Genomic DNA, 17,119 nt, shown 5'->3' with positions numbered 1-17,119 from the left:
CTATAAGAAATGAGAACCGGTAACTTTTACACGAACAAAACAGCAGACTTTTCGTTAGATCACAGTCGCTGCAACAGGACAATTCAAAGGCAATTAAAGAAGGATACTCCAAAATGATTGAAAAATCTCAACATACATCATTAGATGAGAGCTCAGTAGCTACTTCAAAGACAGAATGCAACGTAATAAACCCAGCAATGGCTAATGTTAAAGGAACACTATAGTCACCTAAATTACTTTAGCTAAATAAAGCAGTTTTAGTGTATAGATCATTCCCCTGCAATTTCACTGCTCAATTCACTGTCATTTAGGAGTTAAAGGACCACTCTAGGCACCCAGACCACTTCAGCTTAATGAAGTGGTCTGGGTGCCAGGTCCAGCTAGGGTTAACTATTTTTTTTATAAACATAGCAGTTTCAGAGAAACTGCTATGTTTATCAATTAGTTAAGCCTTCCCCTATTTCCTCTAGTGGCTGTCTCACTGACAGCCGCTAGAGGCGCTTGCGTGATTCTCACTGTGAAAATCACAGTGAGAGCACGCAAGCGTCCATAGGAAAGCATTATGAATGCTTTCCTATGTGACCGGCTGAATGCGCGCGCAGCTCTTGCCGCGCGTGCGCATTCAGCCGACGGGGAGGAACGGAGGCGGAGAGGAGGAGGAGAGCTCCCCGCCCAGCGCTGGAAAAAGGTAAGTTTTAACCCTTTTCCCCTTTCCAGAGCCGGGCGGGAGTGGGTCCCTGAGGGTGGGGGCACCCTCAGGGCACTCTAGTGCCAGGAAAACGAGTATGCTTTCCTGGCACTAGAGTGGTCCTTTAAATCACTTTGTTTCTGTTTATGCAGCCCTAGCCACACCTCCCCTGGCTATGATTGACAGAGCCTGCATGAAAAAACTGGTTTCACTTTCAAACAGATGTAATTTACCTTAAATAATTGTATCTCAATCTCTAAATTGAACTTTAATCGCATACAGGAGGTTCTTGCAGGGTCTAGCAAGCTGTTAACATAGCAGGGGATAAGAAAATCTTAATTAAACAGAACTTGCAATAAAGAAAGCCTAAATAGGGCTCTCTTTACAGGAAGTGTTTATGGAAGGCTGTGCAAGTCACATGCAGGGAGGTGTGACTAGGGTTCATAAACAAAGGGATTTAACTCCTAAATGGCAGAGGATTGAGCAGTGAGGCTGCAGGGGCATGTTCTATACACCAAAACTGCTTCATTAAGCTAAAGTTGTTCAGGTGACTACAGTGTCCCTTTAAGCTTAGCAGTTGCTACAATTCTTTCAACCACATCTCTGTGTTCCATTGAGGCATGGTTTGCAGGACAGTTAGCATGGATCCCTGGTGTCCCATTGAGGCATGGTTTGCAGGACAGTTAGCATGGATCCCTGGTGTCCCATTGAGGCATGGTTTGCAGGACAGTTAGCATGGATCCCTAGTGTCCCATTGAGGCATGGTTTGCAGGACAGTTAGCATGGATCCCTGGTGTCCCATTGAGGCATGGTTTGCAGGACAGTTAGCATGGATCCCTGTCCCCAACAGACCGCAATATTTCAAACATAACACAAAGGTTACACCAGAATATTTATATAGAAATGCGGTACCCCAGATGGTTAGAATGCTCAATTTCCATGATCATTCACACCCTCCAAAGCAGATTCCTGTTCCCCTGCCAAATTGTGACTCACCTTCAAAGAGGAAGGTCTCATTCCAGTGCGGGTTGAGGTTTTTCCTCTTCACTTTAGTTTCTAGCTTGTGCTTCTTGTCGGGCAGTAAATAGATCTTTACAAAAGGGTCACTGGTGCCACTGAAGTCCTTGGCAGGCAGCTCCTGAGCCTTCAAGATTTTGACAGTAAGAGTGGACTCCTGAAAGTTATATCCCACGCTGAACTGAATACGTCCCAGGGTTTCCCGTCCTGAACTGTCATGGCCATCTTCCTCATCTGAACCTGGAGACAACTGGGGAGAAAACAAGCTAAAATGAGATAATATGAACCATTGGTTTTGTTAGCAAATCTGTTATTGTACCCAGAAACTGTATTAGGGGTTTTCTTTGCATTTCAATGTGTAAGGTAATCTTTTTTTTTTTTTTAAAGAAACACTCCAACCACCATAACCACTATAGCACACTGTAATGGTTAAATTGCAGGGAATGTGCTGGATCCCCTGATTTTATGTAGTTAAGCTGTTTGCTCATAGTTTGACAACTTACCCAGGGACCACAGGGAGCCTGTCACCTCCTGCATTGAGAGCCAGAAGCGTACCAAAAAGATCAGCTGATACACTCAGCCAATGAGCCCCTTTGTACAGTGCTATGGAATCTGATGGCGCTATATAAATAATAAAATAATAATAATAATAATGAGCTGTCCCTACACAGATAGACTTAGCCCGGGAGAGCTAATGAAAGCTCCATTCAGGAGCTTCCAGCCCTCAATGGAAGAGGAGCCTGGCACACAGGGGAACCCAGTTAAGTTGTCAAACAATTTTTAAACTTCACATTCGGAGGGCAGCAGGAAACTCCTTGCACTATAACCACTACAGAGTGCTGTAGTGATTATGGTGTTTGGAGTATTCCTTTAAGATTGGGACCTGAATCTTACCTTTTCATATCTAACTATAATTTGATGATACAGTAGCATCCCTATTGATATTTGTCTTGTACTTAAAATCTCTATTTGGATTCCAGAGTTTCTATTAGTAATACATTTAAACAATGGTATAAGAACTAATATGGCAAATTATTGGTTAGCATCACTCACGGGCAAGTCACTACAAAGAGTATAGGTGTCAGGCTACTATATAATGAGTCCTGGGAACAATCAATATAGAAAAATGTCAGTAATGTGAATATGCCAGAAAGCATAGCAATTCATACACTGATCAGCCACGACATTAAACCCTCCTGCCCAATATTTGGTAGGTCCCACTTATGCTTCTTAAACAGCTCTGATGCATCGAGGCAAGGCATTAGGAGCAGATCTTGTCCATTGTCCATTGTCATGAAACGACGTACATTGTTTGCAACAATCTCAAGACAGGTGGTACGTTTCAAAGTCACACATGAATGCCAGGACCCAAGGCAGGACCCTTCTTTCGTCTGCCATCTCTTCCCAGGTAAACACACATCCACCCGGCCATCCACCTGATCTAGAAGAAATTGTGATTCATCAGACCAAGCAACCTTCTTCAATTGGTCCATGTTCTAGTTCTGATGCTTACGTCACCATGGTGTATGGATCATGCCCCTGCAGTCTCACTGTTCAATTCTCTGCCATTTAGGAGTTATATCACTTTGTTTATGCAGCCCCAGGCACCCCCCCCCCCGCATATGACACAGCTAACACAGCATTTCTAGACATTTCCTGTAGAGAGATATCTAATCTTTAAACTTACTTTATTAATATTATTTATAAAGCACCAAATTCCATAGTGCTGTACAATGGGTGGACTAAGAGTAAGTTTTTATAACCAGACAAGTTTACGCACGAGAACAGAGGTTACTGAGGGCCAAACTCAAATGCGTTGACATTCTAGAGGGAGTAAGTGTAAAGTGACACAAGAGGTAAGAGCAGTGGTGTATCCTGGTTTTGTGCTGCCCTAGGCAGGACAAAACTCAGGCGCCCCCCTCCCGCCCACGCCACCCCCACCCAACCCTCCCCCCCCCGCCCGCGCCACCCCCACCCAACACTTCCCCCGTCCCGCCTTCTAAATACACACACACACATTCACTGACAAATACGCATACACTAGGTAACAGAAACACACACACACTAACACACACACTCACTAGCAGATACACACACACACTCACACTAACAGACACACACACAGTCTAACAGACACACACAGTCTAACAGACAAACACACTAACATACACACACACACACTTACTGACACACACACACACACACACACACACACTGACACACACACACACAGACACACACAGACACACTAACAGACACACACACACACTAACAGACACACACACACACACACACTAACAGACATACACACACACTAACAAACACACACTTACAGACATACACACACACAGACACACTAACAGACATACACAGACATACAAACACACTCACTCACTCACATATTTAATACATTTTTTTTTTTTAATTTAACCCCCCCAGCCTCCTTACCTTTGGGAATGCTGGGGGGGTATCTGTCTCCCTGGTGGTCCAGTGGCTGCTGGGCAGTGCGGGCGGGTGGGTGGGCGGGCGGCGAGGGAGCACTTCCTCTGAGCTGTCTGCTCAGCTCCCTCGCGCGCCGCAGAGTGATGCTGGGAGGCGGAGCCGGAATATGACGTCATATTCCGGCTCCCAGCCTCACTCTGCGGCGCGCGAGGGAGCTGAGCAGACAGCTCAGAGGAAGTGCTCCCTCGCCGCCCGCCCACCCACCCGCCCGCACTGCCCAGCAGCCCGCCGGCCGCCCTGCATGCCTTGTTAGCCGCAAGGCTAACAAGACATTTGCCTTGGGCATTTGGGGGCGGCTTTTTTTTGCCGCCCCCTGAAAAATGCCGCCCAAGGCAAATGCCTTGTTTGCCTCGCGGCTAATACGCCCCTGGGTAAGAGTAGGGTAGGTTGCTAGAATAGTAATCCCTGAAGACACAGGAGAGGAAGCAGGGTAAGTTACCAAGGTGTTGGAAGGAAAAGCTATTAACAGTTTAATTGATACGCTTTCCTGAAGAAGTAAGTTTTCAATGATTTTTTAAAGGAATAGAGACTGATGAATGTCTAACTGAGCAGGAAAGGGAGTTCCACAGGAACGGCACAGCCCTCGAGACGACTTGAAGGTGGGTGTCAGAGATGGGAGTACAGAGGGTAGACGCAGGTCTTTGGCAGATTAGAGGGGTCTAGACGGGACATACTTGTGTATTAGGGAGGATAGGATAAGAAGGTTATGTAGTGATTTGTAAAGCAGCAGAGTTTTGAAATTGAGCAATATATCTTATGGGAAGTCAGTGTAAGGACAGAGAGGGAAGAGTGGAAAGTGCGAGAGGTGCAGGCAGACAAGAAGATGAGCCTCACTGCCACATTAATTATAGACTGTAACGGGGCACGTTGGAAACACGCAAGACCACTAAGGAGTAGATTGCAGTAGTCCAGGCCCGAGATTATAGCGATATGGCCCAGCACCAGCATTAAATAGGGGCAGATGCGCATGGTTTTGAGATGGAAGTGGAAGGATTTGGCGGGTTACTGGACATTAGGCGTGAAGGAGAGATTATAGTCAAAGAGAACACCTAGGCAGTGAGCCTGCGAGGTAGAGCTGATGGTAGCACCACTGACGTGGAGACAGACAGAGACAGGAGGAACAACATTTGAGGGAAGAAAGAGCAGAAATTCGATTTTGGACAGGTTAAGTTTAAGGAAGTGGGCAGCCATCCAATTAGAAATAAAAATAAATAAAACTGCTTTATTAAAGGGCCACTATAGTGTCAGGAAAACAATCTTGTTTTCCTGTCACTATAGGTTTATTAGTTCCCCCCTCCCTCTGGACCCCCTCCCGCTGGGCTGTGTTTACAGCTGCAGGGTTACCTGGCACCCACACCACTTCATTGAGCTGCAGTGGTCTGGGTGCCAATAGTGGTCCTTTAAGCTAAAGGGTTTTTGATGCCTTTTAAATTGAGTCTTGAGGCACCTAAGATAAAAACTTCAATAGTAAAGAAAAATCATGCATTTGGCTTCTGTCAAATGATGTCAGTCTTCTATATTATAGCTCGACTCTTGTATTGTCTTACAATAGACAGGACAGTAATCCCCCTAACTGGATGCCATATTATAGTATGGCTGATAAATACATGCTCACTGCGTGTTAATGTCTTCCATTATCGAGGTGCTGGCACTGCTGAGATTTATCCATAATCCGATAACTAAATGAAACTTAGCTGTGGGTTGTGCTTTTATTTTTTGTTAGTTTTCATTATTTTTTTTACAAAGCACGCCTGTCTGTCCGGTAACGTAATGTAAATTGAATTAACCCCTGAAGTGCTGAACACACAGGCCTTGTGCAAGCACAGCGCAACTAAAGGAATCTCAGCCACTTCCTGACCAAAAGGAAAGGGAAATGGATTAAGGACAATGGAAAACCTGCACATAATAGACATTTAGAGAATAAGTATGGTTTAATGTTCCTGCAGAATTCATTCTGTGGATAAATAGGGCGCTAATTACTTGCCAAAGTGGTTCTTTAAACAACAGAAGTTTAAGTCAAGTAATGGTTACTAATTTAGGTTTCAAACTTTGAGGGCTCCATATTGTATGAAATTGCTCAATAAATAATGACTGGGAAAAGCAGATGCATGATATTTGATTATTTTTATTTATATTTTCTAAGGAAGTGAGCTACATGTTAAAAATATTTATATTTATGACTTTATGCTATTTTTTTAACCTCTATGACACATTTCAAACTTTTTATCACACAATATGTTTGCAAACAAAGGAACTAATAACTAGAAAATATACACTGATCAGTCACAACTTTAAAACCACCTGCCTAATATCGTGTAGGTTACCCTTCTGCTGCATCAAAGCATGGACTCCACAAGAATCTGTCCTATGGTATCTGGCACCAAGACATTAGCAGCAGACCCTTTAAGTCCTGCAGGTTGCGAGGTGGGGCCTCTATGGACGGATTTATTTTTCAAGCACATATGTTCAATCGGATTAAGAACTGGGGAGTTTGGAGACCACGGCAACACCTTGAACCCTTTGTCATGTCCCTCAAGCCATTCCTGAATTATATTTGCAGTGTGACAGGGAGCATTATCCTGCTGAAAGAGGTCACTGTCATCAAGGAATACTATTGCCATGAATGTACATGGTGTGTAACAAGCTCTAGGTGGGTGGAATGTGTCAAAGTAACATCCACATGAATGCCAGGACCCAAGATCTCCTAGCAGAACCTTGCCCAGAGTATAACACTGCCTCCGCCGGCCTGCCTTCTTCCCATAGCACATCCTGCCATCCACCTGATCTAAAAGAAATGTGATTCATCAAACCAGACAACCTTCTTCCATTGCTCTATGATCCAGTTCTGATGCTCACGTGCCCATTGAAGGCGCTTTCAGTGTTGGACAGGGTTCATCATGCGCACTCTGACCAGTTTTAAATTTTTCTGAGCTATAGCCACTCTTCAGTGTGATCGGACCAGACAAACTAGTCTTCGCTTCCCATGTGCATCAATGAGCCTTGGGTGCCCGTGACCCTGACGCTGGTTCACCAGTTTTCCTTCCCTGCCTCACATAAACTGACGGTTCACTTGCTGCCTAATATATCCCACCCCTTAACAGGCACCATAACGATATAGTCCGTGTAATTCACTTCACCTGTCAGTGGTTTAATGTTATGGCGGATCGGTGTATATTCTGTAAAGGCACATTACATTTTTTGTTCAAAAACCTAATGAAATGCAAAATCGCTCTTTTATGCAAATGTTATGTGCTAACCTGCATATCAATGAATAAATGTTATGCTAACTTATTTTCTAAATCTATGTTTAATCTGGTTTCGAAAGAAAGACAGAGAGAAAAAAGAAAGAAAGAGAGAGAGAAAGAGAGAGAGAAAGAAAGAGAGGGAAAGAAAGAAAGAGAGAGATAGAGAAAAAGAGAGAGAGGGAAAGAAAGAAAGAGAGAGAGAGAAAGAGAGAGTGTCAGGATCCCGCGGGCGGCTGCGAGGGGAGGCTGCAGTCCGCTCGCGGCACTCACCCTCCAGCCGTCCGCGGTCCCCTTCTCGTCGGACGCTCGGCGAGCGGCATCCTCCCAGCCTCGGATGCCGTCCGCGTCTTCCTTTTTGTCCCCCAGCGGCAGCATGCATGACGCTGCATGCTGGGAGACCGCCCATTTTTGTAAACGCCGGGGTCAGCCACCTGACCTGGCGTTAAAGGCACAGTGCCTCAATCACAGTGGGAGGTATAGATATCTCCCACGTGTGATTGTTAATTCTGATTGGAAATTATCCAATCAGAATTAACCTATGGGTTTAAATACTTACCTTTCCGGTCTCTCTCTGCCCTGTTGTGGTCTTTGCTTGCTAGTATTGCTACTGAACTTGTGTTTCTGGTTACGTACTCTCTGGCTTGTTTATCCGACCTTGTGACTTTCTCCTACCCTTTGACCTCGGCTAGTCTCTCGTTATTCTGTCTTCTGGTTCCCCTTACTCGGCTTGTCTCCTGACTATTCTTTGTGTGCTTAGCCCGGCCACTCTAAGGTCCGGTACTGCACCTTTTCTGTGTGTGTGTTAGCGTGTTTGGTTCCCGGAATCGTGACAGAGAGAGAGTGAGAGAGAAAGAAAGAGAGAGAAAGAAAGAGAGAGAGAGAAAGAGAGGGAAAGAAAGAGAGAGAGAGAGAAAAAAAAAAGAGAGAGAGAGACAAAGAGAGGGAAAGAAAGAAAGAAAGAAAGAAGTGGAGATTTAGTTTCGTTATAGTTACTACAATAAACTTTATAAACCAAAACAGCATTACGTCAGACCGACTCCACAAACCTCGTAGTTTAATAATAAAAAATGCCAACACCGAGTGCCATCATTAATAAATATATAATTTTTTACAGATTGAGCTGTACTTCTAATAATTGGTTCTATGGTAATGGACTGCCCTCACTGTATCTCTGATCCCGAGGGATACCCTGCTGTCACACACACACACAGTCCTCTGGATGAAATGAGCCAATGGCAGATATCTACAATGACCTTGAAAGTCTCCGTATATAGCTATCATATTATCTCCTGAGCATCCATTGTGCAGGAAAGGTGATTCCTATAATCCAATTTCTCCATCGTTTTTTCAAATTGAATTGACCATTTACAGTTCCATAATACATTTCTTAGCAACAGAATCAGACATAGATCTACCTTTAAGTACACGGGTATAGCTTGCAAACAAATTCTGTCACAACAGGACTGTCAGCTACAGTGTCTTAGGAATAAAAATAGAAAGTCATTTCTCCTGCATTTGGATCTAATGACGTTTGTCTATCTGGTTTTCATTGTGCAGAGCCTATTGTTGTTATAAGTTTGCTTTCATACCTCTGTGTATGTAAGGTGTAAATTAACACCTTAACAAGTGCATTAGCAATAGCACCCACGACATGTGAAGTGCATTCTCATGGAGCTTGGCCAGAACAGGGGCCGTCAGTGCCTACAATGATCTGATATCGTCAGGATAGTTTATGTCAATGATTTGTATTCACTTTCGTCTGAGGCTCTTTCCATGCATAATGTATTTAGACTGCATTCACCACAGTTTGAATAGAGAACTGTGAATAAATCAAAGGACTCACCATAAAATAATGCATTAAGTATATTATATTCTTTGGCGTTTAAAGCCAAGTCTATAAATTTTTCTTGGATCAATATCATTACAATATACCAGATTATATTGAAGTGTTAACAAAAATATCGACAACGTATCCAGCTGAACTAATAAAAAATGAAAGAGTCTTATTTACCTTGTAATTTGTGTTCATGACGATATAACACGTTTACAGATATTTTCCCTCAAACAGGATCTCAATAAGTGAATACTACTTCACAATCAGTATTATTCACTAAAGTGGAAACTGATAAGAAATGACGAAGGAATTATGGATTTTAGCCAAATTACTCAAACTCGAGAAATTGGCAAAGTTTGTGAAAGACTCAGGATGGAGTTGAAATATTGTAAAAATAGAATATTCAATAAAGGTAAAAGTTTTTTGTTGTTTTTGTTTCTGTGAAATGCATAGATTAAAGGGTTACTCCAAGCACCATCACCACTTCAGTGTTTTGAAGTGGTGATGGTGCTTGGAGTCTGTGGATGCAGCATTTCACTATAAAACACAGCACAAACAGTTTAACCCCTTTCCCACTGAAGGTGTAACTCCAACTCTGATGACATCCTTGGGGCATCATTAACCAGCTGGAGCAGGTGTTCAGAGCCTGCTAACGTACGTTCGGTGCATGTTGGATGTCTGTTGTCAGCAGTGACATCAGTGGAGGAGGTGTAATAAACTCTTGTTTCTTCTGTGTCTTTTTCCAGTTGATTGATATATACGTCTTTTGGATATATAGACTTGGGTCAAAAGCTCGTCACATTAATATATGTCTATATTAATGAAAAGTACTAATACGCAATCTGACTTACGGTTTCTTCAGGTTTATTCTTAGAGTTACAGATACATAATGAAACAACAAAGGATGTTACATGATCATGGATGTTCAACAGCAGATGGTAATTGCTGGACTTCTGATGGGAGAGTTACGTCGTTACATAGCTGTACAGGAAGAAAAGCCGAGAGAGAGACCTTGTGTCCCTTTGTTCAGTTACTATATAGATATGACCATAATGACGTCAGACTATAACGCTAACCATATAAGGACAAGACCCTCAATCCACATTCCAGAGTTCTCATACAAGAAAACCTTGTGACTTATACCATCTGCTACTTATGCCAATTTAGACATCCATACATAATCAATAGAAACATAGAATATGGAATATTCTCCAGGAGGCTTGGGCTGCCGGGAGAACTTGGAGTTGGCGCTGGAATAAGAGGAACGTTTTGACTTTATTTATCTGGTGGACCAGCACACCAAAGGTTGCTCTAAAACACTGTTTTCCGGCTGGAGCAAGCCTTTAAATGAGATAGGTATGTAAGATGCACTCGCTGCTGCTGCCATACATTTTAAGTGCCCACTATTACAATTTATATTTATTAACATTTTATTCAGCTCAGCTGTCATGGTCTAAAAAACACTATTTCCTTTTCAATTTTCAAACAAATGGTTTAATGATTAAGCACCTATTTTTGGCTGTAATTTTTAGTTAAGTGGACACTATAGGCACCATAACTACTTAATCGAAATGAAGTGATTATGGTTCCAGAGTCCCCTGGCACATATTGTTATTGATCACTATGGCTAATATGGAGTCACACTTCGCCATAGCCATGGACTGCTGGGGATCCATTTAAAAACGGTTTAACATTGAACAGTTGGAGATCGCCATTGACTACATGCACCATAACCACTTCAATCACGTGATAGTTATTTTGCCTGTAACTTTAACTTTGGCGGCCTGCAATCTTTTTTTTTTACAATAAAGGCATACTACGTTAAGCCTATCGTGGAATCGTGCGACAGGTATCAAAGAGCCAACAATCCAGATTTAATGGCCATGTTACCACAGATTTTGCTGCTGAAATCAAAATATGATCATCTAAAAACAGGGGCCAACGCATGATTCAGATGTTAATCTTGTAATCGAGCTTGATACAACAACATTGAGAGGTTATCAAGAAAACAAAAATGGCATGTTTGCCTGCTTCTCGATTACATCACAGGTTGAAGATTATGGACAGCCAAGTGCATTGATGATGCGAATAGGTGAAATTTGGGTAATTAACCCCTTAGGCTTCATATGGACATTGCAATGGGTGTTCCTTTAAGGTGTTCAAATACATTTTAGTATTGTGTAGGTGTGTTTGCTCTGTTACTAATTTCGCTGTGTTACATTTTAGTTGCAGAGCAATTTATCCTTTGATTATCGTTAAATCACTAATGCTTGTACACATCATCAAGTCAGGAGAGGTGTTTTCTGTACTTATGCAGTGATACTTAGGGGTACTGGTTGTTAGCGAATTGTTTTTAAGCTCTTTAGAATGTTTAACTTGCTACAACAGTCCCGTCACAGGGCTGATAGACTGGGATTGTGAAAACCTTAGTGTCTGAAGGAACACAAACATGTATTCCTAACACTAAAGTGTCCCTCTGCCATTGTGGCCCCACCCCTCCCGGTTTCTCCCTGGCTGCAAAAGGGGTAAAACATGTTTTTCCACTTACCTGACTGCAGTGCCGACGTTAGACAGTGAGCCACATACACACATTAGGCCTTCCACATGTGAAAGCACTGGGTGTCCTTATGCAAAGTAGAGTAAAACTCTGTTACACTGCAGAAAGCGCCTCTAGTGGCTGTCTGGTAGCACTACAATGTAAACATTCACTAAAACTGTAATGATTTGCATTGCAAGGCTAAGGGGAAAAGGGACACTGCACCCAGACCACTTCAATTAGATAAAGTGGGCCAGGTGGCTATAACGTCCCTTTAACATAAGGTACAGGGCTCTCTTTCTTTGACTCAGAAGGTTGGACTGTTATAAATTTGGCATTCATTAAAAATAAAAAGCTTGCAATTTCCCTCGACACTAGCAGCAAATGCTTGTTTAGTGAGCGTATTCCTTCTAGTTATCTTTATTGAAATAATACTTTTACAAATACCACCTGGGGACCTACAACCAATAGGGCTCCACCTAAGATCAGCAAAACCTGTTCGTAGTATAGTCAGTATAGTCATTTGTTTCATTTTAAGAAGACAGCTAGAGGTGTGTCACAAACTAACATGTTTGTAAGAATGATAAAACGACACAAATCATGGATCCCGTTACTGCTGCCGATTTCCAATGAGCCACAAGTTCACCTTGCAGTCAGCCGCACATTAATGAACTTGTCTTTAACCACGCCAGACTCCTGCAACACAGCTGCACTTGCAATACACGTTTTACAGCAATTCAGCAGCTGGAACTTGGTACTTAGTGAGTAGAATCCATGAGATATCACTGCAGTCAGATTAGTGAAACCAACATTAGTCCTTAGAATATTCTCTTATTCACTAATTTAATACTGTATATGCACAATCAGAGAAGCATAATATTATGGAAAAAAACATTGAAATGTCTGCTTAAAAATGAACGGAGCTACATGTGCAACGTTGGGTGCGTGTCATCCAATCCAGCTGCTTTCATTTTATTTTAATTGCTACTTGAATAAATTAAACATGACAGATTATAATATTTATGCAGCTACACAATCTGATTTCATACATCAGCCATCTAATATTGAGCAATAAATAAATACAGAGCTGGATTATACCCGTTCCATACTGTTCAAACTAGCGGGAATGTAGCCGAGTGGATGGTTGAACGTGGGCAACACGTATCATGCCACACCTGGATGCCCCTTTAAATTTGGTTTTCTAAGCAATTTCTACTTTGAGGTTCAGTGTTGTGGTTTTGTTAGGACATGTGCTGTATCATTTCCTCCCAAATGGAGCCAGTGTGTACCATTATTTTGATAAATCTCATATGGAGATTCTATACTTACAGACCGGCAGGGACTCCCTGACCAAGACAAGTTCTCAGATAAATTCATTTTGATATGGTGATGGGAGCTGTGATAGTTAAAAGGGTGCGTACAAGGAATTTGATTTAAAAGAATTACTCATGCCGCGATGACCACTTATAAAAGCTTTTAAAAGTGGCCATGGTGGAAGCAACCTGCATGTGCAGAGTTTTTATCTTGAAAGGTTGCTTTTACAGATACATTTTTAAATGTGTTCCGAAGTCTAGTTAGACCTCCAGTACACATGACTTAGTCAGCCCAGTACTGAAAAAACTAACACGTATGTGCATCATCATCACACACTGCGCACTGGGACTCATGTAATTAGCTAGGTGCAATTCTAATAACCTGATTGTCTGAGTCGTGGTGCTCACTGCGCATGAGTCCAAGGTCCAAAAATCCTTCTGTATGAGAAGAGTTTCATTGGACCTTGGAAAGGGAACCAGTGCCGTGGCATTATGACAAAGGAAGAGGATAAAGGAGAACTATATCAAGGTAAGGTTTAACCTTTATTTACACATATTTAGATAAAACAAAACAGGGGGGGGGGGGGGGAGTGAGAGAAGGGGGGAAAAGGGGGGGGGGTGAGAGGATCAAGTGATTACGTTCCAATAGGGCACAATAAACCAAAACTAATTTAGGGGAAAAAAAATTAGGTAAAAAAAAAAAATTACAAGAGAAGTCTAGTAATGTAGACCAACAAAAAGAGAATAAATATTGCAATGTCCCATGATAGGGAACATATATCCATGCCTTTATTTACATATTGATTGAGAGACAGACCCATGTTGTTATCCGTATGTTTCAAATAATTAAGGAATTTCTGGAGATCAACAGTGTCAAGGGAAAAGGCAGACTGTTGGTCCACATTTTAAATCATTTATACTAAATGTGCATATCATAGAATGGAACACAATATTTTAGGTAAAAACGTTAATTTTCTTACTGTGTATGAGGATTTGAGGTAGGCAGACATACATCATCCAGTGTCTTGCCCAGGGACATTTACCACTGATCTAACCAGTAAATACTGGTAAAACTTACCCTACCATCACAAATTATGGTTTTAGCTACAAATTGGATCAGTGTGTGGTCATATACCTGCATGAAACGAAGCTTGGGATGAGGCTATTTGAATGAGATAATATACTTTTCTGAATTTGAGAAACACTAATTAATTAATGCAAAAAAAGTGGACTGGCCAATCATCAGCAAATGTATTTAAAAACAAGTTGTGTCAGAATGGAGATCCAATATCCCGAGCTACTTTAACCTAAACTCTAAAGTAGGACCACATTTATAACCCAAATAACCCTGGGCACAAAGACTGCATTCTCCGACGTCTAAATCTTCAGAATTATGTTTTTAAGAGAATGAAAACTGTGACATTAGGCTAATCAGAAAATCATGGACACAGAAGATTATGGATAGGAGAAACTGGCCAGTATTTAAGCCACAGCCCATTAACTGACAAAAAATGTTCCCTAAATGATGATTTAAGACAGTAGTAATCGTGGGAAATAAGGACATGCTGAAAGGTATAATGGCATATTACATTAAAAAAATACTCCCAGTACTAAAACCACTACAGCCTGCTAAAGCGTTTTAGAATGGATAAAAAACTTACCTGGGTCCCCCAGGTGCTGGTGCTGTAAGAGAAGCTAAATGTCTCTATTCAGCTAAGCACAACAGGTACAAGACCATGTCCGTTCGCCAAAAGAAAGGGTATACTATGTAGCTTTTTTGCAATAGCTGGCAAATTTGTGACATTTTACTGGCACAGTTACAATGTTATCAATTTGTTTCCTGGGGCGATAGCTAACCACTTACCCACACATCTATAACAAATTATTTATATGCTTCAGGGCAAAACACCTCTGCATTTTCTTATCATTTGCTTTTTTTTTTTTTAACAAGAGTAAGACATTTAATGTAATATTGCATGGATTTAATGTAATATTGGATGCTTACATGTAAAATTACACTGGTGTCTAAAAAGACAAAATAATAAACACAAAACACATAGAAACACTGAAAAGGTAATGTTAATAGACAAATACACACGAACAAAGAGCTATGTTGATAGATCGAAAGGAACAGATAAAATAAAACTGACAGAAATAACTTTAAAAACAAAATCAGTAATCCACACAAACACAATAATATAGAAATATGCATGTGGCGAAACCAACTTCGCCACTGTGAACTGGAGAAGCCTGGTTGCTAGCCTCCTGCCCTGCGACTATGGCCCCTGGACATATTTGGGGCATATTGTACTTTATATTGCTGCTACTGGCCCTTTAAAATCAGCGATGGACATATTGGGACTTTTGGGACTACTGTCCCTTTAAGACTGTGGAGCATATTCCAGTATACTGCCTTTAATATTACATATGTATTTATGTGTTGAGTTTAACCTGGGATATGTATGCAGCATTCACCTGATTGTTCGGTAGAATCACTCCATTCATTATATTGAGTGAAACTACCGAACAACCAGACCACCCAGGGATAAGTGTGCCTCCAATTACAGTTTGCAACAATGTTGCAAACAGGTAATTGGCAATCCATGTAATGTATTCTTTGTCCTCTGGGTGGCCGCCATTCGGGAAACAAACACGTGGCGGCGGCCATCTTTAATTACCGAACAGCGGTGTTTTGCTGTCGAGTGTCTGGAACTAAAATCGGACACTTGACTAGGCAAACACCGCTGAGACCTCCATACTTCCAGAAATTCGTATGGAAACTACCGAATGACCCGCCGTTCGGTAGAAAGAACCCCACAAACAAGGGAATTCATTCAAACCCTCTCCAGGCTCTATAACACAGGCAATTCGTCTGTTTTCATTCCCTTGTTTGTGACCGACCGCAGGGCCAAAATGCATGGAACTGTTTTCGGATACTTTACCCATGCGGTCGGTCAAATCTTTGGAACCCCATATCTGCCGAACTGTTCATCCGAATGACTTGAATTTTGGATATGTTTCCCCCCTGAATAAGGGCTATCCAGCAATACTGGATTTAAAGGTGTACCCCCTGTTTTTGGGGTACATCCAGAACTTGGCTGGAAAAGTGTACCGGATAATTGGGTTTAATGTTATCTGAGGGGAGGGGATGTGTGGGCTGAACCATGTATGTGATTGGTTATTTTATGCCTCCCCCTGGGTGTGGCCTGTATGTGGATTATTGTAATAAAAGCCAGGCTGGATGAGCCAGTCCAGAGTTCCTGTTTTACCCTCAACTTGAGTCCTGTGTCTTATTGGGGGAACCTGCTACAAGGGATTGCTATGCTAGGCATATTCCCTTGCTATAATCACTGAGCTCTTGTAAGAGCTTGTTCCTGCTTCGTTCTGAAGGGAGATAGCTGCAGCCTGCGGTGCTTATGGTGTCTGGTGGAGTGCTTGGAGTCCTCTGGAAGCGCTAGGAGCATCTTTCAACGGAGGTACCCAGTCGGGGTGCCAGTGGATCCGTTACATTGGTGGCAAGCGGTGGGATGGCGTCCTAGTGCGAGGAGAAGCAGCTCAGAGACACCGGTAACGTGTGGAGTTGTGCAGCGTCCCTATCTTCAGCAACATAATGGAACCAGCAGTGGCTACAGCAAGCATGGCGTATAGCTACTCCGTACTAGAGTTTGGCACGATGGTAGGGTTGCGCCTGAAGTTTTACGGACCCAATCCAGAGGAGAAATACGTGCGGTTCGTGTGGGACATGGTGACCCGGAACCTACAACACAGGGCGTTGAGGGAAGGCCAGTGGGCACGTTGGGAGAAACTCCAGCCACAGGTAGAGTGGGACGAGGAAGAAACCGAAGTGGCCGGTGGAGATGGGACCGAGGTCTCTCTACCGGCCCTACAGGGATGCTGGGCACCCGGCCCAGATCCCCAGCGGCAGTATGTTTTACAGGGAGGGGAGACAGTCGGTCTCACTCCTCAGCGGCAGAATGGGTTATT

General features: G+C 42.5%; 1 protein-coding gene across 4 annotated transcripts in view; it reads right to left on the bottom strand.

Annotated features, from left to right (window-relative positions):
- Nucleotides 1-17,119, bottom strand: part of SYT7 (synaptotagmin 7) — a 269,778-nt gene that overhangs the window by 11,013 nt on the left and 241,646 nt on the right. For all 4 annotated transcript variants that reach the window (XM_063438636.1, XM_063438637.1, XM_063438638.1 and 1 more), the window contains one exon: nucleotides 1,685-1,955. In XM_063438636.1, the coding sequence (XP_063294706.1) occupies nucleotides 1,685-1,955 (271 nt within the window). The remainder of the gene's footprint in view (nucleotides 1-1,684; nucleotides 1,956-17,119) is intronic.

The sequence above is a fragment of the Pelobates fuscus genome, chromosome 12, assembly GCF_036172605.1.
Source record: "Pelobates fuscus isolate aPelFus1 chromosome 12, aPelFus1.pri, whole genome shotgun sequence".
In the NCBI taxonomy this organism is placed as follows: Eukaryota; Metazoa; Chordata; class Amphibia; order Anura; family Pelobatidae; genus Pelobates; species Pelobates fuscus.
The sequence above is the reverse complement of the archived record's forward strand: the minus strand, read 5'-3'. Positions and strand labels throughout refer to the sequence as shown.